Below are 24,384 nucleotides of genomic sequence, written 5' to 3' on the forward strand. Positions count from 1 at the left end.
CTCAACTTTATGGTTTCCAACATGGCAAAAATCGGAACCAGCGATTCGGTATTGACGGTGGCGCCCCGCTGTCAATGTCATCGATAGGACAGTTCAGTATTTTGGAACTATACTGTTGCCATTAAAAGAAATTAGTACCATTAATTTTCCGCAACATGGCGAGGGTTTTTATGTTCCTGCCCCCCTAGACAAAACGCACTTTTTGATCGAATCGAAAATCGAATCCGTCAAAACTCCATACAAAAAAGGGGCTTTTCGACCACTTTTCGACTGGTTTGCGATTAAAATGTGCACTTTGTCTAGACCCACTGGTCAGGCTATACATAAGTACTACTTGTTGGCCACAACTTTCGCTGCGCGACCTATCCTAGAATTACATAATCTTTGGCATTTTCATTTTGACACGACTCTCTAGTCTGTGGCTGTCTTTCTAGTCTATTACTCCAAAGACTTACCCCCTTACTAATAAAAAGTTACACAGTTGTTGATCACTGTTTTAAAATGACATTTCCAACATACTCTCTAATCTGTGATTTCCATACTAAACGTCACTTTAAAACACTGATCAACGAGCGTGTAAGTTTTACTAATAAGGGGGTTATATTACTCTTTAGTCTTTGCTTTAGTCTATGACTGTGTTTGCTGCAAGTGTTTCTCGTTTTCTTTCTATGTTTGTTGTTGTTTCTATTTTCGTCTAAGGTTTTTGGTTGTAATAGTCCTCTGATATTCTGACTTACAATGGCAGCTGCAAATGCTGCACCCATTACTGCTACGGACAGCCTGTCACAGGCATTGAAGGCCAACATCATACCCAACCAAGAATATTTACTACAGGTAAGGTAGGCTTCAATTTTTTTTACCTAATTCCGTGCTGTTGTTGAAATTTAATACTACAATTTATTTCAGGGTTCCGTGCTAGATTCAGCAGTAGAAGTATTACTTCATCGTCTTCGAGGACTCTGTGACAATGTAGATGCTGGTCCAGAGACTTTCGATGATCAAGAAATTTGCTTTAGCCTGCGGGATCCTAATGGACAGGTAAATTAGATAATCTGTATTAATAACCAAAGTTGTTGTATCTGTACATGGATGTCATCAGTGTCTCTGTATAAACTCGCACGATTCCCTTTTGGATGGAAATGCACGCCCGAGGCTTGCGCGCGCCCCTGGCAGGCGGGTGCTGACCGCGGCACCCGCGTGCGCTTTTTCGATACAGAACAGCGTGCGGGCGTCCGCGTTTTTAAGGAGGCTCATATAATATTTTTTTTAAAGTTATTAATTAAATAAATTTTTCTTTGCAGGCTGCACCTCTAATGTTGCGTGTCCGCAAGGCTCTTGATGCTCGTGACATGCCCTATCAACTTCGATATATCGGACAACCTGATCTTGGTGACAAGAACAGACCAACAGTTGTACGTTCAAGCCTGGACATTGCTTGCAGTGGCATGCTGATTGAATTTCTGAATGAACTGGGTTGTAGAGTGGAATTTGAATACAGTGTCAAAGGTATTAAATTGCAAAAATGTATGATAATACACATTAAACGTAACTTAAACTAAACTTCACATTTAGCAAGTTTATCTAAGAACATTTTTTGTGTTATAAAAATAATATAGCTTTTAATTCAGTTGATACTATTTTTAAACAATGTTATTTAATTGTGCTTCTTATCTGTTTACAGGATATATGTTCCGAAAGGGGCGTATGAAAATTACTGTTGCTAAGGTTTTCAAAACATCTCAGAGCTCAATGCCTCCTGAACCCATTTCACAAAGCTACCTGGTAGAATTATCTGTAAGTATTCAAACGTTGCATTGTTTTCTTGAAATGTCTTCAAATGTGTTTAAACTACCTACATAGCTAACATTGAGTAAAATAATAATTATAATTTTGCTACTTTCCCAATACCATTCTTAAATTTGTTAAGGTTGAAAGGGTAGGATTGTTTGTAACACACTGCAACTTGCACATTTTCAGGTCCTGGCTCCTCAAGGGCAAGATGCAATCGGTGAAGACATGCGTGCGTTTGCTGACCAACTACGTCCCCTGGTGCAACTAGACAAGATTGATTACAAGCGACTCGGGCACATGACAGTCACATAGCCCATGTTCCTTACTTAGGCTGTCTTCGCATCACAATCAGAGGTGTGTTATGAAGACAACCTTAGTACTGCATGACTAAAGTAAGTGCAACTTACTTTTTTTTATCAGTCATTTATTATCTAAGAAATATTGTACTGAATTTACCTTCATTATTATTATAAAATATAAACTTAGTGTATATCTTTCCGAAATGAAAGTTTAAGTACTTACCATAATAAGTTTATGACAAATTATGCCATTTAATTAAAATAAGTCTTTAAATGTTAGAAAATAACAGATTGTGTTAGAAGTATGAAAAAAGTTTAGCATTTGAAGTAAGTATTCAGCAACATTATTTTACAAAACTTTAAATTTGTTGCTGTATTACTAACTTATCTTAGACTGACAAAAACCCACTAAGTAAGTACTTGTGTGTCAGATTTTCATTTGTTGCAAAAAAATTTTTCATTGATTTATGTATCACTTTAAAATACACTGGCTCTCAATTGATCAATTATGATTATAATTAGATCAGCCAGTTATAGATAACTAATTAAATATTAAGTTTCTTTTTAGTATAATAGGATAATTGACATATTCATTCATTTACGAATAGAATAAGTAGCATTTTCTTAGTGAAAGAAATATAAAAAAAAATGAAACATGTTTCCGTTTTGGAACTTTCTTTGTTTATCTAACTACAATCGGATTTTAAGTTGTCTAAAGGATATGAAATGTTACAAATACATGTTACGGTTAATGTGATAAATTGAAAATTATTAATAATAACCGGTTATTATGAATAATTCCCGACAGTCCCGGTAAAAAGTGATAAATGAATCACATTTAACAGTTGTTATTTAATAATTCAACCTTAGTACTAACAAATTTCATAAAAGAGAACAATATCTTGTGTTTATGTTCGTGTACAGCCAAACTTTTGAACATTTTGATATCATATATTAATATAATTTGGCATAATGAGTTTGGAATGTTTCTTGCATAATATTACTTTTCCATGATGCCTATAACATAATGTTTTGATTTAAAGTGAAAAATAGGTTAAGGTGCGGCGGGGGTGGCCCTTGGGCCACCCCTAAGCCGCCTATTTAGTTTTATACACACATAAATGTCCTCATATTAAGCACATTTANTGAGTTTGGAATGTTTCTTGCATAATATTACTTTTCCATGATGCCTATAACATAATGTTTTGATTTAAAGTGAAAAATAGGTTAAGGTGCGGCGGGGGGGGGCCTTGGGCCACCCCTAAGCCGCCTATTTAGTTTTATACACACATAAATGTCCTCATATTAAGCACATTTACCAAATCATGCGGTAATTATTCATAATAACCGGCGATTATTCATAATTTTCACATTTATCACTTTGACCGTAACATACATATCAAATAAACCATTGTTTAATTAATAACTTGAAAGCATTTATAACTTGATAATAATTAGTTAATTATTAAATAGACTCAAGGCAGTATATTATGTTTACCGCTGCCAATAACTAACTCTGTAAGAAATAAAATGTAAAAATAAATAATACCCTATTCTCCTCAAATAATAAGCTCATGTAAATGTAAAAAACTAGTATTAAAAACCGTTACATGCTTGCATGAAAACTGCCTATTGATAATGACTGTGGTAGAATAAATAATAAATACTTTATAATGATTTGAGAGTTATTATTACTTGCCGTGGATTAATTTTAGAAGAGTGTTACCTTACGTATCTTGCTGATGCCTCGGAGAGTATCGACCTTGGTATCGATCGACATACCTAACTACTTCATGGATGAATTGTTTTTAGCGTAACCAGTGAAATAAAAACACGGTATTATGTATATCAATTAACTGCAAAACGTGTTAAAAATACGGCCCACTGAACATTGCAAAATGATTTTACACTAACTTATTAACAAGTTCAATCTCCTTTAGTTTTTATCAAATAATAAAATTTTATTCAGTTTATTTAAAAACAGTTATAATTAGAATAGTAGTTGTTACTTGGATAAGGTCTTTTTTTCTTGATATCGTAGGTAAGGTAAGACTTAGGTACAAAGAATTTTATTATTTTAACAGAAATCTTTAAATTAATACTTTTTTATTATATTGTGCATATAACAGTTATCTGACAAAATCTTGATTCTTCTGCGTATTTTTCACTATTATGTGATCTTCTCCATAATCTATGTCTTCATATTTATACCCGTGGACGTATGCGAAGTTTCCGAAGTATAAGCAATGTTCATACTTTAGCGGAACGAATTCTAAAATATTAGGTAAAAATCAATTACTATTTGTTCCAGTTACGCAGTAGGTATTACAATTATCTCCGAATTTTAAGATCTAAAATCCATTAAAACGGAAAAATATGTATCACGAAATGAAGAAACAAAGGCTCATGCTGAAATAATTATTTCGAAATAATTATTTCAGCATGAGAACTGGTCGAATCTTTTTTTTTTGCAGTCATCAACCTTAGTACTTACTCTAGAAACTATTTTATTTAATCCCTTCGCATATTGTAGTGAATGGGATTGATTACACTGGTCAACAGTGGTTTTGGTGCCAAGGAACTGTATATATTTTTTGATTAAGGACCTTATACTGGTTGCTTTAGTAGCAAATTTGTTGATTTCCTACGTGTGGTTTTCTAGATTTTGACGTGTATAGAAAAATACAAAATTTCACCAAAATCAGCGTTTATAATATTTTGAAGTGCTTAAAAACTTTCTTTTCCACGACTTTTGTGAATGAGGTGTAATGGAACTATCACGTTACATCCTCCAGCAGTAATCAGCCATCATATAGCTATCCCATCTGCCTTGGCACCTCTCTTCCAATGGTTTTTAGGTCTTGATAGCATCGCTCTCCCTGTTCTTAGCTATAGCATGCTATAGTGACCCAAGATTCTCTGGGAATTGGTCAAGATGACTGTGGAGGTAGTGCCCTTTGATGAAAATTATTACATCCTGAGTTTTTAGGGCATGTCTCACAATTTCATAGTAGTTATTAGTCCTGTGATATCCGAAAAAAATTTTAGTAACTTCAACGAAATAAGTCCACGTAAATCGTTCCAAACGTCCATCAAACTTAAGAAATCAGTATCTTTTATTAATATTCTTATTTGTGGGCCATCAAAAATTTTCTGCTTTAACCTTTTTTTATGCTCAAACCAGGTTTTTTTTTGTTTTTTCCTCACTTTTTCCACTCTGAACTTCATGTTATGGCTTCTTTGACCATTGAAACATTGCCTCAGTGTTCACAGCAGATTATACAAACAATTTCGGGTATCCACGGCTTGAATACAACCACAATTTCCGACTTAAAGTAAGAAAAATAAGCACTTTTTATTAAAATTTTGCCTAAATTTTTGAAATTCTTAACTGTGTACACATCACAAATGTAATAAATTACATTTGGATCGTTGAGGCAACTTCTTGGCAATGCAGACATGATATTAAAATAAATTTCGTTATAAAAATATACCGATAACATTACAAACTGTGCAACCAAAGTACCGATTAAAGCTAAAATTTAAAACTGAGGGTAGATCAAAAACTACACGTAGGAAAAAAAAAATAAAATTATTTTTATTATTACTAATACACACCTAATAATAAACTATCAACAGAATCTCGGCACCATTTTAATTTTGATTTTTTGTTGACCAGTGTTATTCCTCTTTCCTGTATGGCCATTTGTAATTAAAATTACCGCTAAAAACTGGAAGATAAATAAATGCTGCAAGAATCCACATGTGAAACATACCCGTTCCTTGGATACAGTTGTATAGGTCCATAACGCAGTGGTTATCAAAAATAAACGTTGCGTTGGTTCTATAATTGAAAGCGCAGATTTTCTGGAAATACGTTGGACATACACCACATCTGTAATCGATAGCAACAAACTTTGTTTAAGTTAAGTATACTTTGAACCACCAGTGCGAAATTAAGCGACAATAGCCCAATGGTAATGTGTCGGGTCGGATCCAAGGAACGCAGGTTCGATCCGCGCTGCACCACTGGACTATTGTGGTGAACCCACTCGTAACACAAGCATACTATGTAGCTTGTATTGTTTGTATTTACAAATTACTAAAACAAAATTATATTTTCTCTATTATACCTATATTCCTTACCTGTGTCCATCAGGAGCTGGATTTCTTTTGTAAACAAGTCTTGAACCTTCAGTATAATCTAAAGCAATTGACGGACCTGTCGGTTAGCAACCAGTAGTTTGGATTATTAAATTGCAAAGAAAAATCTATTAACATTCAAATGATCGGATCTTCATTAATTATTCACATGAAATAACATGGGTAACTTTAAAAAACAATCATGTGTTTTTGTTACTCACTGATGATAATATTGAAAGCAATACATGTTGCCAGTATCCAGACTTGCATGTTTTAGTCAAAATGAATTACGCACATCACTGACTTCCTTATCGTTTGATTAAATAAGCAACATAAAGTGGTGTAGCTTACTACTTGTTACTAACTTTTTTAATTTGATGCTTTGCGTGATCAAATGGTTGGCCAGTCCAGTCAGCAATCCGTAAATAGTATTGCAAAGAAACAGATCAGCAATTATAGAGTAGAGTAGTAGTATTCTCCACCGTTTGTTACCTCTGTTTCCATATTTTGGGATCTAACGGCGACAGACTTAATAGCTGAAAATACGCAATTGCCATACTTACAGGTAAAATTATCTGTCCGTATTGGTTGTAGGTTGTTTATTGGATAGCAACTAAATAAAATAAAAAAATGTGTTGGTAAATAAAACATCCGAGGTTCGAGTGCAAGCGAGTGGCGACAAACGTGAGTTGGATCACGATGCGCAGGTGACTCACGGACGGCGGCGTCCGCGCATCCGCGATGTGCAAGATAATTACCGTAATGAGATTCATAGGGCTACCAACATACCATCTTTTGTTAAGAAAAACACACCGTAAAAGGCAGTCATTGAAACACCAGTCTTAGTATGTGTACGTTTGAAACAAACAACACAAAACAATGTAAATAAATGTAAGAGCTGGTTCATCATAAGACATTTTAGTCATGCTTACATTTATCCGTCCGTATAAATTTTTCAGACACACTTACAATACGTGCAACGTATTGAAGGGACCATGTTATGTCTAGCACAGCGACTGGGTCATTTATTTCTAGATCTCTATTACTGCGATTTAGTTTTTCTCTGTTAGTAAAAGTTGTATGTATAAAGTTGTCCATCAGCTTATAAGATTTTATTTATTAAATGAAACCCGATTTCTTCAACCCTGTTTTCACACCCTGACCGCATGGTCCCGTACCGATAACCTGCGCTGGATCCTTTAATAGCTATTTCGGTTGCTGACTGCTGTTTGCGATACTAGAGGTCGAGCCGGCCACGTTGCGTGATTATTGCAATAATCTGTTTTGTTGAGCAATCGTTCGTAGGTATCTATGACTTTAAATAATTACTGACGTTGCGTTTACAGGAAAAAACACATAGTCGGTCATTGTTACGCCTAGACTTGATGTTTCTATACCAGGGGTGGCCAACTTGATTAGACAAAGGTCTACTGTTTACTAACGAAACCCTGGGTGATCTACCACTTACACACTTCTTGAAATCTTAAATGAAACAGCATAGTTTAGTACACAATCATGTAGTATTTTTTGCCTTGCCACGATCGACTGGACTAATAGTCGCGATCGACCGGTTGGCCACCGCTGTTCTATACAATTTTGAATACTGCGCTGCTTACAACTCTATTACCATTGCCTTTTTCCGAAATAGAGTTTTTAGATACCTCCCACAAACTACATGCCTTTTAAAAACTACATTCGTTCATATAATAAAAACCTTATAAAACCACTTGAAATGTGCATAAATTAATGTAGAAAAAAAAAGTAAACGGCAAACAAGTCAGAAACTTATGTAGTCGTAATATTCGTACGGTTCACAGGGCACTGCACGTGGTGCCAAATAAGGCATTCCAACGGAGTTGGTTAGTTAATAATACTTAACAAATTCCAACTTTCACATTTATATTAATCGCAACCTCTTCTGTAGTACCATGTAAGTAGTACTCTACATTTACCTATGTCCTTCGATGTAAATAGCGATACTTTTGGCGACTAAATAGGCATCTGAAAAGTTCACTTCTGTTTATTTAACTTAAATAGCAACCATGTACGTATTTAGCAATCATTGTCATGCATATTTATGTGATGTTATTCAGTAGGAAAGCATCTGTGAATATGATAGATCATTCAAACAACACCTGCTTAGGATGAGTGACAGCTATAGTGCTGCAATATGAGCTATAGCCTCTATGAATAGGGTTTGTTGTGCGATGAGTTATGAAGGTGAAATAAATATGTGTAGGCAGGCTCTAGCATGGATCACGATTAATCATTAAGTATGTATAATGCGTATACACAAGATTGTGAACGAAGCTTGGCCGCGCGCGTAGGACGATTGGCTGCGTGGGCAGTGTCAGGAGGCTTATGTGCAAACCACTCGAAAATCCACTCGTATATTTATCGACAACTTAGCTAAGCAATTTTCTAGACTTTATTCACAGTTACACGGTTTATGCTTTTGTTGAAACGCAATTTATGTGCGATAGTTTAATCAATACAATACACTAACGAATGAATTCACTGGAACGAAAACGAATGATAAATATAGTGATTCAGAATCTGTGATACCCGTGCCGTGTGGTATTGAAAATTCTAAATAGGTTCGCATTTAAAAAGAGGGTTAGGTTTTCAGAAAGAGAGCTGTTTTAATTGAGCTAAATGGGGGATTAAATTGGATGTTTAAAATGTAGAGCCTGCTAAAACAATTGTTAAATAACTGTTTTTAATTACTTTACACGAGCAAACTTCCTCATGCCATTGCAATGCATTCTAAACTACTTACTTATGTTAATTTTTACTTTGCGCTAGCGGTTCTATACAATTGATTTTCTGCTACATGCACCTCGAAGTTTTAATAAAGCAGACGTCGTTACGCATCATTCGTGTTAACAGATCGCTTTCTTCTGCTGCTTGAGCAGCATCGGAATGTTTCGGATGTTCTACATTTCTTATTAGTTAGTTATGATTTTATATTTTTAATGAAGAAGTGCGAGTGATTCAAGCGTAAAGCACACGGAGGTATGTGGTGGGGCGCGGGCAGAGGGGCGACCCAGCAGACTCGCCGGCGCTGCCGTGCCCGCTCACCTTGACGCTCACCCAGCGCGAGCGCGGGAGCCCTTATCCCTACAACCGTGCATAGTGCGCATAACTGCGCAGTGATGCAATGTATCAACCGCCTTTTTAGCTAAAACATTAAGTAATACTTCAAAATCCACTTCCATAACAGAATACATACACAAATATTTTTAACGGCTACCGGTAAACCACTATCAACCATCATCATTCCATCACATAATATTTAATTTCAGGTTATTTTCATATGTATTGTATGAAGCATTAATTTCTGAAATGTGATGTGATGCCGTTTGATTTTATATCACCATTCATTACTTCCGTGCTATTAATTAATCCTCGGTTTTCCTGAAAATAATTTTCAACATAATGTAACTCCTTCTTGATAACGTCTTGACTAATGCTGAGATGAGAACATTGGGAACCTATTTGGCTTTTCGCAGATGGTGCCAACTTTGAAAGTTTATTTTATGTAATTGCAAAAACTTGTATTGTTTAGCTTTTTGTCAACCATCGGCGAGGTTTTCAAACTGAAGGCTTATGAAACTCTTAAAAAACGACTTTAAAAAACCTCAAACAAAAACTAAACACAGCGAAAAAAACTGAATGATTTATTTCATTCGACAAAAATGCGTGACTCTACATACTGTTTGAAGTTGATGCAACAAAACTACATCCTCAAGCGGGTGTCCGAGCTACAGACAAAGGCTGGTTTATATCATAAAATTGATAATAATCTACAATCTATTTAAATAATGTTAGTAAATATCATCCATAACCCCGTTTGTATTGTCTTTATTGACGTGTGGCGGAGTAACTTGAGCTCTCCAACCTTCAACGGTCCGCTGGCTGCGTGTCTCTGAACTTAATAGGCCTTTAAGAATGCCCTTATGTAGTAATCGCTGCCCTTAATTCGTAAAGGCAGTCGACTCGGTAAAACATAAGGTAGAATTAGTTAGGCAGTGTATCATAGTGTAGGTACACAAATCTACGTTAGTTTCTTCATTTTCGAGATAGATAACACCTAATTGAGTTTTTAGTTCATTTGAGTTAATAGCCCTTTATTAACAAGCAAATTATAAGTGCAATGACTCGTAAATCATACGTCACAATACAAGTGGGTCAAACGGTCAGTAGTCAGTGTTTCAATACACTTAAAATGTAGAGCATGAGCAATTTATTTAAACAAATATTATAATCTGAGCACATACTGGAAACTTTTTATCCAACATCTACATGTTCAGTGCTTTCATAAAATGTCCATTGTTTGTAATTCATGGCCAGTTGCGCACATAACGCGCAAATGAGGCGCCATGTTGCAGTTATGCAGTATGACGAGCCGGTGCAGGCGCCACTTTCTTTGTGATCGCGCATGCTCGCTGCCTCGAGCAGCCGGCCCGGACGCTACGCACTCAAATGCGACTGGTTCACTTATCACTTCACATTTACACCACACTACCACACTGGATTCGTCATCTTCGCCAGTTAATAAATACTCTGAGATATGAGCTAGCGATACGATACTCTTACAAATATCAATCGTTATAATATTTAATTACTGGTGGACTGTAGATCTAAATCTGGCATACCCAAATATCAGCAGCGATTACATGCGCTAGGTCTTTGAAACTGATTCGTTCGTATAATACAAGTTGTTAATGTTTCTGAGATAAGATAGAGCTACTATACTTATTTAGGCAAGTATTTGTTTTCTTTTCTTACTATTTAATATGAGTAAGTACCGTAGATTTCACATTCAAGCGGCTACTGCATTACCTGCACACTATTCTAGAAAGCGTCTCTACCACCTAGGCATTGCGGACATTGAGCTAATTCTTTATACGTCTATTAGTCATTCAGGAGAAACCTAGGTCCAGTGGTAATTTATTCAGTGGATTAGACAACTCTCCATATAAAGTGCGACCCACCTCACCAGCCGAGTCACAACGGCCAAGCGGCGCTCGCCGATAAATTATCTACGCACACCGACAAAAACTTGTACCTACCTACGTTATCGACATGTAAAAGCGAGAATGTGTGCGGGCACGCACTCAGAAGCACGTATGATGTGTCCACAGGCGATGCCAAGCCAACGGCGCTCATTTCCCTTGTGTTGATGATTACCCACCCATGCAAAGGTATCAGTCCGATTCAATCACGGACGCGAGGATGCCACATGTATCTCGACACGGACCTCTCCGAACAACCTGTCCTTCCAAACCGCGCTCTGCTCTACCTTGCCCGAGTTGTTGCTTTTTTATTTTAGATTCGACCAAAAGATCTACCTACTTAAAAAACTGAATATTATAAATCGTTATGCAAGTAGCTATTGCCTATTACCTACTTCAGCATTCGAAGATTCACGCTGTCATCTTTGTAGAAAAACTATCATTCCGCTATAAATTTGTAATAGTTTCGAAAAATCTACTGACTCTACATTCCATTTTTAACACGTCTTGAATTCCCATTTATCCAAGATGGCAATATTAATGTTTCGATTAATAATAAAATTCACCAAGTTAGCAAAGGAGGGGTACCTACCGGTTTTTTATGCAAGTCGTACGAGCTCTATTTGCATTTGCTGGTGAGCTGCACGCTCTGCTCTGCACCGTTTATGTTGATCAATGACATAAACTTGTTGCTCTGAAGTTTGTTGTTGTGACATGAATATTATTAGACGTCTAGATTCTCATGAAATGGCTACATAATTATTATCTTTAGTCCAAGACTTTTTTATATTAGGTATGCTCATTAAAATATTGTTTTACTGTTGTTCATTAAACAACAGATAACTTAAGTAAGAAGTAGGTACCTAAATTATTTATTTTTACAGACTACGTAAGAGTTTTCCCTCACTGGTGGTGTGGAATTGAGTAGGTAGGTGCTCTACTCATTTAAACATCTCATCAGTTTCAAGTTTCTTGTTATCTGTACAGTTGTGTTGGAAGATCATAAATTAAATTCTTATGTCGAAGATAGTGGCATCATTATTTTTGCGTCTTGCATGTGTTGTTGTCGCGTGAGTGTGTGCGTTGAATATCGGCGGTATCGTTTTCTCAGAAACGGCGGCGCGGGCGCAGCACGGAGCGCGGTGAGGCGCGCGAGGGGGAGGGAGAACCGGCGTCAAGTCCGTAATAATCCGGCCGCCGGGGTGGGGGCCGGCGCGCGCGGCGCCTGCCCTGCCAGACAACTTGTCGCTGAGCTCCGACTCCGGCTCATAGCTTGCGTTTGTTTGCCGGACCCCCTCACACCACTGCGCAATAAATTGCTCGGTGGCGCTTCTAATTCTCTATGCTTATAATTCTTAATGTTTTTCTCAACGATACGAAATAGGCAGTAAATTCCAATCAGACTTATTCAAACTATTATTACCTAGCTAAACAACTACAAAATATTAGAAAACTAATGAGATCAGATTTTCCCCAGAACATTCAGACAGTTGGTAGATTGATAGGTATGTTAAGTAGGTAAATTATGTGGGGAATTTGCACAACATGATGAAAAAGCGTAGTGCGTATAGGTATTAAAGTGTAGTTTATTAGATTCATCACTCAACAGACAGAACAAAGAATAGTTGAAGGACATTCTAGGACTCTCCAGAGGAACCGTATATTTAAAACTTCATCTTCCCAAATTAATTTCTTACAAGATACAAGTGGAAAAGAGTTAATAATCTTAATATCGATTCAAATAACGGCTTTTATACATATTTTAGCATGTATAATAGCTACTTAACTACTACAGCGATAAACACAACTGACTCAAATGCATGAACCAGTTCAATTGCGCTGCAATATCCAGCATTTATCTACCAATTGTGGACGTAGTTGTGCATATTTCTACAATGACAAAATACTGACTCATTCTTTGTTTCAAAAACGGGGTCATCTACTCCATATGGACTTGCAAGTATTGATAAGAAATACCTTTACCATGATTATGTTGCTTAACTATAACATTCTGAGATCCGTTATGCGTTAAGAAAAAAGGCAATTTTATAAATTTTTATCTCTCTCTTGCGTGTAACCTAAAACACATTCCAAGCTAAGCTCTATCCCATAGATTACAATAGGTAAACACTTTAATGTCACGAAAAGCATCAAGAAAATCTTTTGGCTTATCGTAGCTTAACCAAGATTTTCGATGATGCGATGAGATCCCCTTGCTCCCATAATATTTATGACATTGATTAGGATTTAGAATACCCGCGCTTACACCGGGTGGTCTCTATCGCACATACATAAAATGTATAAAATTATCTTCGAAAATCAGACGACCATCGGATTTTTCTAACGCTTAGCGCTGTATAGAAATTATAATTAGGCGTCGTCACATAGGTACATTGTTACAGATATTTTTATCTTGGCACCACTACGTTTAGTACCGAGAATCATTATTCAACGAACAAGTTGCGACAAAAATATGGTAGAGAGTGATTTCATTAGCTAGATAACCTGGTGGGATCGGATAATAGGCCGCCCTTATCGTGAAAAACATGGTGAAACACGAGAAATGTCTTAATCAAGTGAAAAGTTACATAACTATTATGTAATTTAAGTTATTCGAAAGCAATACAGCAAGATAAAATGAAATTATTGTAGAGCCTATCTTTACAATTAATTTGTAATATGCCAAGCCATATTCTACATTTTGGTTGAAATCTTTGCTTTATATTTTTATTGCATTTACTAGAAAAGAAAGTGTTGCTACCACAGCTCGAAGTCTTACTTGCGTCATGGTCGGTCGTTGTTCTTGAAAAGATTTAAAAAGCGTCTGTCACATCGTTGACCCCTGTCGCGATGGTGGAACGTCGCCAAACTTAAAACGCTCACAATCCACGAAATCATGCTCAGGGTTATTTCCTGTGCATTAACTAAGACCGCGATAAAGAATTCTGAAAGCGAGACATTTGATCGTCATAATTTTACTAGAATTACAAAATGGAGTGACGCATTTAGGTAGGTAGAGTCAACCGGAAACGGCAACATGCCTGTAGACTGTGTTAATTTTGTAATTTTACTTTTATCCTCGAGTATCCTTGCTAAAGAGCAAGTTAACAATTAAGTTTTTCTTATTTTAGATCGCCGTTAAACTCTTACTAGCCTATGACGGCCATAGAGGTAAATTTTAAGAAATCTCGATGAACTGGCAATTCGAAAAGTTTAAATTAACGACTATGCAAAGATTAACATAATATTTCTGCTTTATTTCACGAAGTTGGCAATGCTATCGCTGTATGCTATTGTGGATACCGTGATATCAGTGCTGGCCGGGCCGGTGTCAGGGGGCGCGCGATTGCGTTACCTAGTTCGCTGCGTTTGTGTTTACATACGGGCCGTTTCAACCGCACCGACACCTCTGTGATCTCGCCGAAGTAGCGCTATCAATTAACAGACCCGATAGCTCTTCTAAGAATTGAACATTACCTCGCTAATTAAGAATCATTTGAGATTAGGTAATTGAGATTGAAACATCTTTCCTTCTTATTATTCATCTTTAGTGCAGCGTCTGACTAATCAGTTTCTGACCAATGGTCTACCACTGATATCAATGGACTAACTACCAGACACCAATGACACCATACATAATGGATATCTAAATTTTCAAACAAGATTATTTTAAGGGTTTCATATTCGGTCCTGAAAACTGTACTGATGTTTGTAGGCATGTAGATGTAGGCAGAGAACAGTGAGCAATGTGAGCTTGCAGCATATTATAATTAGTCGAAGCTGATGTGAGTAATGGCGTCGGAAATAACACGCGAACGACGTTGGCGCCAAGCGGTGCGCGCGCGCATCGGCCGAGCATCACGCACACAGGCGCAGGCGGCCGGCCGCGCGCCGCCTCGTCTGTCTTGTGACTCCGGCTATTTATGTGGGCTGCAGTGACGCCGAGCTGATTTATTTAGGAGTTTGCCACTCGAGTCCTAAAGGTTGCTCTATTATTGCAAACGGTAACAAACACTGGCTGCATTGCTTTCAGGAAAATTTATAATATTTTATTTAGGCCAACAAAATTTCATCAGACCGTTAAACGTTTTTGTACTAAACCACCATACCACGTCCTACTCTACATCAAGAAAAAATCTTTGTTAAATGTACAACTCCTCTACCAGACCAATTACCCATTTTAAACATTCACTCATGCATGCTATCTAAATCTAAATTATTTTCTGACAAATACGTCGCTATTCGCTAACAATAATACACTCGACACAGCAGCAGCAGCAGCTACTACGAATACAAAATCATCATTAGGTATTACTGATTCCTTTAATGGTTCTTTTAGTCATATTCTATCAATATGCGTAAGTATGTGCACTGTGCAACTATGCATGTACTGCAATATAACTACGCATAATTGCAAACATTAGAATAAAGGTATACCTACTGATCGCAACCGTAACCGTATTCAATATGCAGTATGCAGGTGCGGCGCATGAACCGTTGGGTATGGCTTCCTGAAGTGACGAACCAAGATAATTGCCTAGCGTCAACGTTGCACTAGCCACGCTAAATTGGATTTGTGTGAACATCTATGTTTGTCTCCATAAGTTTGTTATCAACCAAATCTTTGAAAGGTACCGGAAGGTGCCTGTTTTCATGCCGCGATCTTTAGGCACTGACATCAAAGCAAACGATTCCCGAACGCGAGCGGTGGGACTACAAACGCCTTGAGTTAAAGGAATTGCTGGAAGAGGCAAACAAAGGTACCGCGGTTAATTATTTTGTGTTTGCGCCGAGGAAACAAACTCGTTTAGTGGACCCCCATCCACCTTAATATCCTTTTGTCCCAACAGGTAAGTAAATAATGCAGCTTTCAAGCAAGCAGTGTTGATTTTATGACAGTCATTTATACCGGAGTTGCTTTTCTTCAACAGCATCTCTTTGTTTTTTGATAAGCGAACTTTCTACACTACAATACCTACCTACTTATGAAAAATACGATACAGATAAGTAATTATACCTAACTATAGACTCGTTATTTGATTGTCGTGTTTAAGAGAATCATAAACATTGATAAATGAAAAGTACTTATTAATAGCCGTCAGACAAAATGTGTTTATTCGCCTAAAAATATACAGTGTGAGTCACGTTAAAGTGTACATATGAAAATAGATGAAACTAGACCTATTTTTATCGACAAAAAAGAGGTCAAAAAATTTTTGAGATTTTTTTTAATTTTTTAATGAATATTTTTTCTTCCAATTACTTATTGTAAAGAAAACGTAATAACTTTTAAACTAAGCGGTATATCCTGATAAAATAAAAACAGTAATAATGCTAAATAGCAGGCGATACTAAAAAAATACATAAAATACACAAAAAATGCCAACAAATAAAAAAAATGATACGTTTTGAAAAAAATGTGCTTTTAAATTCGTGTTTTTTTTGTTATTTGATAAATTTCTCCAAAAAATGCCCCTATAACAGGTGGTTTTTATTACTTTGTATTATTCTCTATCGTATTATCTTTGTAAAACCAAAAATCTCATGTCTCTATCCCTGTCACAACATTTGCTATGATCGTTTGAACAAAGGCCTGCCACAACATTATTCTCCGCTACAGGTAGAGACAATTTTAATTTTAACTAAAATGCATATTTTACTTCGAAATCTTTTGTTTTTATTTGAAATCTAACTTGTCTTTATCAAAATTACAAATCTAGAGCCATTTTCAGTTTCGTTGTTAACGAAGCGTTGAATGGCGCGCCCGGAGAGGCTTAGTTCAAACGATCATTGATCGATCGATCGATCCGGTATCCGGTATCCGGCCAAACCACTATCCGTTTCATCTCTAATTGAAGGCATAAAATGTGTTGCAAAATCATATTTCTTACATTTTCACAGTCAGCTGCGCTGAAGTAACGAAAAGTAAGAAGGGTTGAGTTTACTTAACCATAACGATGAAAATCTTTGTGCCAAAAATACTCCTGACATCATAAGCAGTTATGCTTCTACTTGCGCTTTATGAGGCATTTCAGTCTCGGACAACCCATGCCGTAGTCGTAAATATCATGTGGCATCTGCACATGCACCCAAATGCAGACAGCGATGTTCGCGCCAGAGCACCGCTGTGCGTGCAAAATTGTGATAAAAATATGTACCTCCTACCTACACGTCAAACGCACGTCAGACTTGTCCCGGCCGGGCAACACCGAAATACGTACAGGCCCTAAAATACAAGTATTTCTGTTCTGCAAACTAGTGGAAAACTACCACCTACTCATACAAATTACGCAACCTGCGTATGCCTTATTTCCATCGACTGAGCTAAAAATTATAGGACTCTCAATATTATTCAACGGACGAACACTCAAAGTAGGTATGTACTCAAACTAATAAATTAGCCGGGATTTGTACAAAGAAACATTAACCATTATAAGTATTGATCTGCTGTTCAACCTAACACGATACTTAAATAAAATGTAGAGTCCTAAAAAGTTTCAAGATTCACTTAGCCAAGTTTTGCACCGGAATACTCTTCTGCCGTGTTTAATCTATTAATTTAGATTGTTATAGTAATGTAAAATATAACATTTCGCCATTAAAAATGATATGATTGACGGCTGGTAGTGAACGCGTGACGCCTTGACTACGCTACATCGCACCCAAATGCGGCAGACTCGGCGTCGCCAGCTTGCAGCGCGTTGCAGACTGCTTGACGCCGTCGCTGCTCTACTGCCTCCATTGCTTTTGTCTCGTATATTATCCAACTTAGTTGTTTATTATTACCTACATTACTTTCTCGGAGAGTGTGGTGAACAATATACTCGTATGATGCAGGATCACCAATATAAGCCAATATAATATAAGATAAGACATAATTATGAATACCTACGTACGTATCTGTTAGAACAGATGCATTTTCATGAAATGAAATGCTTTAATTGTTCCAAAAATATACTTGGAAATATCTACCTACCTATTTTTATTAGAAATTAAGGCATCGATTTTTATCATTATCATTACTCTTAATTATGACTTTAAGCGGTCGAACCCCGTAAAACACATTAAATATTGAAATAATAACGAGTTAACTTTCGATGTATTTACTGAATCTTAAAAAGCTTTGCGAATCTTTATTTATTAACGTGCTAACAATTCCTTAACACCAATATCCCCTTTAGATCCGTCCAGCATTGCAGCTAATGAACGACAAAATATTCTTAACCTGCATGGTAGAAAAATATTATTACAGTGAATCGGTATAAAATTACAGATTAGAATCATTTTAATTGGTGCAAAAAAGATTTCCAATTCAGACAACTACCTAATTAGGAAATAAATCTAGTATTTTATGACGAGGAATAAAAGATGCCAATAAGTAACTGTAGAATCAGATATTTTATATCTTACACAAACACGAAACATTATTAAGAAAATATAATTAACTTACATAATAAAATTAAAAAACCGATCAAGAAATGTGCAAACTAATTGACGATACAATTTTTTTGGGTTATTTTTATCGATTGTAGAGACTAGTTCAATCCTCAAATCTACACCAGTTTCTAGTTTATTATTCGGTAAGTCACTTAATAAGTAATGATTTTTTTTTTTAAAGATTATTAGTAATTTGTTATTACACAAATTACTAATACTCCCGTTAGCCCCTCGTACTAAGCTAAATATGCTTGTGTCACGAGTGAGCTCACCACCATTTTGATCTCACACCGGAAATAAATATAGTAAGTTTGTAGAACTAGATTTCCAAAAATTAGAGAAAGATATTTAACCAGATAACTTCCTCTGGTATTGGTATCTAATAAACTTAATACGAGTATGTACCTAAAGAGAGATACTTTCAATCTTTGATAGGTCGATGGATAAAAATAATCTTAAAACATAAGGTCTTAATTTCTTAAAATTCAGAATTTTTCGGTCTGGTCTGGTTGGTAATTAACTACAACAAGATAATAACATTAAAAAGCTATTGACTTATATAAATAGCATTATTTCGTGGAAATTTGTACTATGTCTCCGTTAAATCCAATTTGTTGACGAGTAATAATGCCTTAATTAGGAGGTGCACTACGCAAATACTAATGTTTGAAATCGTTAAAAGTTATTTTTGGCATTAATGAATTTGTTAGCAAACTTATTGACACTCTGAAGTAAACAACATTGATTACATCATAATTATCACCTACTTACGTAGGTAGGTACTAACTCCAGTTTGTAGTACTTATTATGTAGTAGTTAGTACATATTTACATAAGCCTAGGCTGATTAATAAGTTTCCGAAACACGAAAAACATAAAAAAATATACGCAAAAAAATTACCTACATTAAATTCTGACATCTTTTCGAAAACAGAACGCCGAATTTAGAACTGTGTACCTACCATGAGTTTACGTTAGGTGTGCTCGCTAGCGAATACGTCAAAAATCTCTATGAAGATTTTGTTTCTTGAAAGTAGCCGCTAGGGGCGCTGCACAATATGTCATACAATTAATGTCATTTTTTTACGCAGTCGCTAGCAAGCACACCTAACGTAAACTCATGGTAAGCACACTGATGGAATTAGTACCATGAGAGGACCTAGAACTTTTTTTGTCATGAATTTTCTTAACAATTGATGCCGTGATAAAGTTAAAGTTTTGAAAGAACTACCAGCAACCCAGATTAAAACTAAGCTAGACAATGTTAGAGATAGTGCTGCTCTTGCATTAAGTACATATAATATATATCTGCATAACTGATTTTTATCGTTGAAGACAGAGCTGCGAGTTTGAACGCGTTTATAATATTTTACACCAACATTTGGATATGAAATTTTCGCGCGATGGGTGCCGCGTTTGCTCGCTGTTACCAAAAACAATATCCAGATCAAACAGCCAAACTCTATGAATTGCGGTTCGAATTCCTACTGCATCTACCCTATTCTCCAGATCTGGCCTCTTGCGACTTCCACTTATTCCGAAACCTGAAGAAATGGTTAGATGGTCAGGGTTTTCCATCAAATAGTGAAGTCACACTGTTGCCGTAGACGAGTATTTTAAGGGGTTTCGGAAAACATTTTTTTGAAGAAGCGCTGGACTAAATGTGTCGAGAAATAAGTACATTTATTTTATAGTTTTTTTTTATCGTTTCGGAAACTTATCAATCTGTCCTCGTAAATAGATCCTGCATTCATGCCATTTTCTATAAAAGGGTTTCGTATTTTTTGCATTTCCAATAAGACTACAACAGCATCTTTGGTGAAATCAAATACTTTATCTTACCATACATAACCATTTTTAAGAATAATGAAAGTACATTAATTTTTTTAACATCATGCATATTTTATTATGATTTTAACACTTTATCTGCGGAAATATATTAACTATTTACCTACTTAGTTCTCTCTTCAATTGGGGAATGCGGTAAATGTATAATTTTTGGGCTTTGGTATTTCAAAATATATTTTTAACCATATAATATATAATAAATAATATATAAATTTAATTTCAAAGAATAGCAGTAATTGCAATGAAAAAACTGACTAAAAGTAAAAATGTAGAGTACTTATCTACCTAACTACTATAAAACTTAATGTTTTCTTAATGTGTTTGTAAAGATAAGTAACTAATGTAGGTAGGAGCAAAAAGTGTTTGAATGAATTTAAAAATTCAAGGAAATGAGGATTACATTTAGGATTAAAACAGGTAGAAAACGGTCGGGAATGGGATGGCGCCGGCGCTACCTGTTTCGAGGGGAGAGAACGTATCTTATAATAAAAATAACTATTTAGTAAACAACTCTCTTTATTTATTTCAATATAATAATAATCATTATAATAATCAATCTTCATAAATGTGGGTACGCTTCATAAAGCCCACATATAAAAATACATTTTTTTATAATCTTATACACAAAAATAAGCGGTCACCTCGAGATGACGGCATAATGCACTATGGCGGCGTGTACGTTAAGGCACGTTGATAGAGGGCTACGCCCCGGGCGGCGCCAGGCGGGCGTCAGCGACTAGATCACAGAAGTTGTGGGGCTCAGCCCCGGCGGCGTCCTCTCATCTGAGCGGCGCCGGGAACGAGGGCATGGCGGCGCACCAGCGCGGCGCGGGGCACGCGGCCAGCGCGCATCCGGCCGCGCTCTGCACGGGCACGAACGCCGACACGTGCGCGCCGCTGGACACCGGCAGCGCCGCCACCGCGGGCCTCTTCTCGTCGTCCAGCAGGTAAGGCCTGAACAGCGTGTAGGGTTTCCGCGGCGGCTCTGGAGCGGAAGGCACAGTTTGTGTGATGCTGGCATGCAGCGTGGGCGGCGGTGATGGTCGACGCACGGACAAGTCTATAGGCTCGGCGGCGGTGGGTATCGGCACGGGCATCGCAGGCGGCAAGGACGCCGGCAGCGGAGTGGGCACCTGTATCGGCGTCGGGACCACGGCAGGCGGCGGCGATGGCAGTCTTGCACTTTCTGGAGATCCAGCCGCGTACGGCGGTGGTGAGGGCGCCGGTTGAGGAGCTCGCCTTAAAAGCGCCGCTCGCAATGTAGGTTCAGCTTGAAGCCACTTTTGGATCTGTCGACGGTGTATGCCAAACTTTCTGGCAGTAGCTCGTTGATTGCCGCGACATTGAGCGTCGCGCCTGTACGCTTCTAGAACTTGTAGCTTGAATTGTGGTGGGAAGATACGACGGGAACCAGCGCGACCCTCAGGACGGCGGTCGGAGGGCGCGGGGGCCGAGTGAGTGTGAGCAGCGGCCATTTTACTAGGGGAACGTGTGCGCGTGGCGGCTGTCGGCGCCGAACTGACTACTCGCTCGGGCGGCGAGGATGTTGGCGGCGCACCGCTGCCCACCCGACATGAGTGTGCGACGCGAGACTCGTATACCAGTAAGCCGGTGTTCACAATGCTTGCCAATTTCGTCAGGAAACTGTTTTTTTTAGTATTAGTGGTGTGGTGTCAGTCGCCTCTATATCTAATCTTTACTGTGTAAAGCCATTTATAGATATAACTATTTAGTGATATTATAAATGGCTCTACAGTTCTACACCCTTACATGCAAAATTTTAGGAAATTTAAATGGTCAAATTCATTAATTTTTTTTTAATTGACTTCCACTGTTTTTTATTTCTTAAATTAATTATATATCTTTTATCAGCTTTTTTATCTATTTATTTTAAGTGTGTAACTTACGCTGATTTTAGCTTGTTACACTATTGTTGTTCTTTTAATTTTTTTTAATAGTAATTTGTAATTATTTCCTTTCATTTTCTTTTTCCCCAATTCTTCATTCTTATAGTACTTTTTATTCTAGCATTGCAAGTTTATTATTATATCACTAACATTAAACATTCATTTTTTTATCTTGAGCTTGGACACAAGTCAATATAATTGTGATTCTGCGAATAATTACTACATAAAATGTAATAAAAAAATTGAGCAAAGAAAAAATTTAAGTCAATGGTGAACACATCCTATTTCAGTAATCTCGCCTCATTCTCGGCGTGAAAAAATGCCGCAAGTGGGAGCCGATAGCTTGTAGCGCCACCATTGCTATCTTGCTCATACTCTTATAAAGTTAAATGTTGAAGCGAGACAGCATTATTACTGCCTAGGTCGCTGCCACATCCGTTTACGAAACAAGTTTGCATGCGACGTTGCCGTTCAGTGCGCGCGGGTGGTTCATGAGTTTGGAGGGGGGCGCGGGCGGACAAGAATGTGCACAGAGCGACAACGTGGCCGACCGTGGCAGACAGGGTGTCGCCGGCTCGCCGCCGTAGACAGGCCGTCGCTCGGCGGCGCTAGCCCCCTTCGGCACCCGCTCACACCCGCGCTGCCCGCATCGAACATCAACAAGTTATTTCGGCTCAGCACAGCGTGCGACGAAAAGATCGCAAGTGGCACGGTAACTCTGTGCAGTTACTGCGTTCTTGCTCTGAGCAGTCGACTTAGCGCCATCGCCGTTTCGAGGAAAGTTGTTTTTTTGTAGAGCGCGCGGCCGCCTGCCGCGCCTACCTCGCGTCCGGCGACCGTGAAAACAGCAATCCAATCCAACGCACCCTATGAAATAATTTTCATAAAATTAATTGAAATAGATTTCAGTCTGTGTTTAAATATTTTGAAAGAAAGCAGAGTCGAGGAACAACAAAACATATTATCTTGATTTAGCCAATATTAAAATATTGAAAAGTTTTTAAATAATTAGCTGCCCTAAACAGGTTAACAGGATTATTGTCCTTGGGGAGAACAGTTTACTTTGTTAACTTATTATTTCATGTTTTTTAAAGGAATACTTAGGTACCTACTTATTAGTTATTTGGATACAAAACCTGCGTCCCGTACGTAGAATTACCTTAGGTACGAGTTACCCACCTACAATAGTTGACTAGACTGAAAGAAACATCTAAATGTATATTTGAGAGAATTCCAAGTTTAGTTTTGTAAAAGTACTTAGCGATAATTAAAAAAAACTGTAAATTTTTCACTTCAGTGGGCGAGTATAAAATTAATTGCTCATACCACACTACCACTAACTATCCACTAGCCAGTTAGGATTCATCTATTAATAATCTTAATTAATATACCTATAATAATTTTCGGTTTTCATCATTATTTTTTAATTTATTCGTAACTAGTGTGTGGTCACAGTGCTAATTCATTTTTCGGTATTTGATTGAGTATTTTGCACGGTTAGTATACCTATACATTAGTATACATGCACCGTTAAGTTAATTAACAGTGAATTACATTTGATTGCCGAAACTGTTGTTTGTTTTCTCTAAAAACTAACTCGGAAATACTCCACTAATAAAATGTAATAACTTTTTTTTATAAAACTTGCAGTTATTCGATCAGTCTCAAACAATCAAATTGTAGAGTCACATATAAGGTGTCCCCGGATTTGTCCTAGTTTAGAGGGAGTCCGAGGAGCTTTTATTCGTTGTCCGGGTATAAAAAAATTAAGTTTTAGGCCAATGCCGGGCGACGTGACTAAGTTTTATAAACACCTGTTGACATATCCGGGTTCTGGGCTTCAAAATCCGAGGTTTTCATGCGTCTTGTCCTAGTTGCTAAATTTTAGAGACGGCAACACTAGTTACACACAATGATTTCCAAAACAAATTATGTATAAATT

General features: G+C 37.2%; 3 protein-coding genes across 3 annotated transcripts; 1 reads left to right on the forward strand and 2 right to left on the reverse strand.

Moving 5' to 3' along the window:
- Positions 1–611: 611 nt before the first annotated feature.
- Positions 612–2,831, forward strand: MED18 (mediator complex subunit 18). Its single transcript, XM_028320886.1, has 5 exons — positions 612–834; positions 907–1,038; positions 1,302–1,506; positions 1,682–1,794; positions 1,978–2,831. Exons 1-5 carry the CDS (start codon positions 739–741, stop codon positions 2,101–2,103), a joined length of 672 nt encoding a protein of 223 aa, XP_028176687.1. The 5' UTR covers positions 612–738; the 3' UTR covers positions 2,104–2,831.
- Positions 2,832–4,171: 1,340 nt separating this feature from the next.
- LOC114364649 (uncharacterized) lies at positions 4,172–6,912 on the reverse strand. Its single transcript, XM_028320875.1, has 4 exons — positions 6,797–6,912; positions 6,237–6,312; positions 5,867–5,985; positions 4,172–4,362 (listed from the first exon to the last, which is right to left on the reverse strand). The coding sequence occupies exons 1-4, from the start codon at positions 6,882–6,884 to the stop codon at positions 4,220–4,222; spliced, it is 426 nt and encodes a 141-aa protein (XP_028176676.1). The 5' UTR covers positions 6,885–6,912; the 3' UTR covers positions 4,172–4,219.
- Positions 6,913–21,033: 14,121 nt separating this feature from the next.
- Positions 21,034–22,208, reverse strand: brk (transcriptional repressor brinker; the record flags this gene model as incomplete). Its single annotated transcript, XM_028320950.1, has 1 exon — positions 21,034–22,208. A coding segment is annotated over one exon (894 nt), but the record flags the coding sequence as incomplete, so codon positions are not given.
- Between the last annotated feature and the right edge of the window lie 2,176 nt (positions 22,209–24,384).

The sequence above is a fragment of the Ostrinia furnacalis genome, unplaced genomic scaffold (assembly GCF_004193835.3).
Source record: "Ostrinia furnacalis isolate ACB-3 unplaced genomic scaffold, ASM419383v2 OfSCF0433, whole genome shotgun sequence".
NCBI lineage: Eukaryota > Metazoa > Arthropoda > Insecta > Lepidoptera > Crambidae > Ostrinia > Ostrinia furnacalis.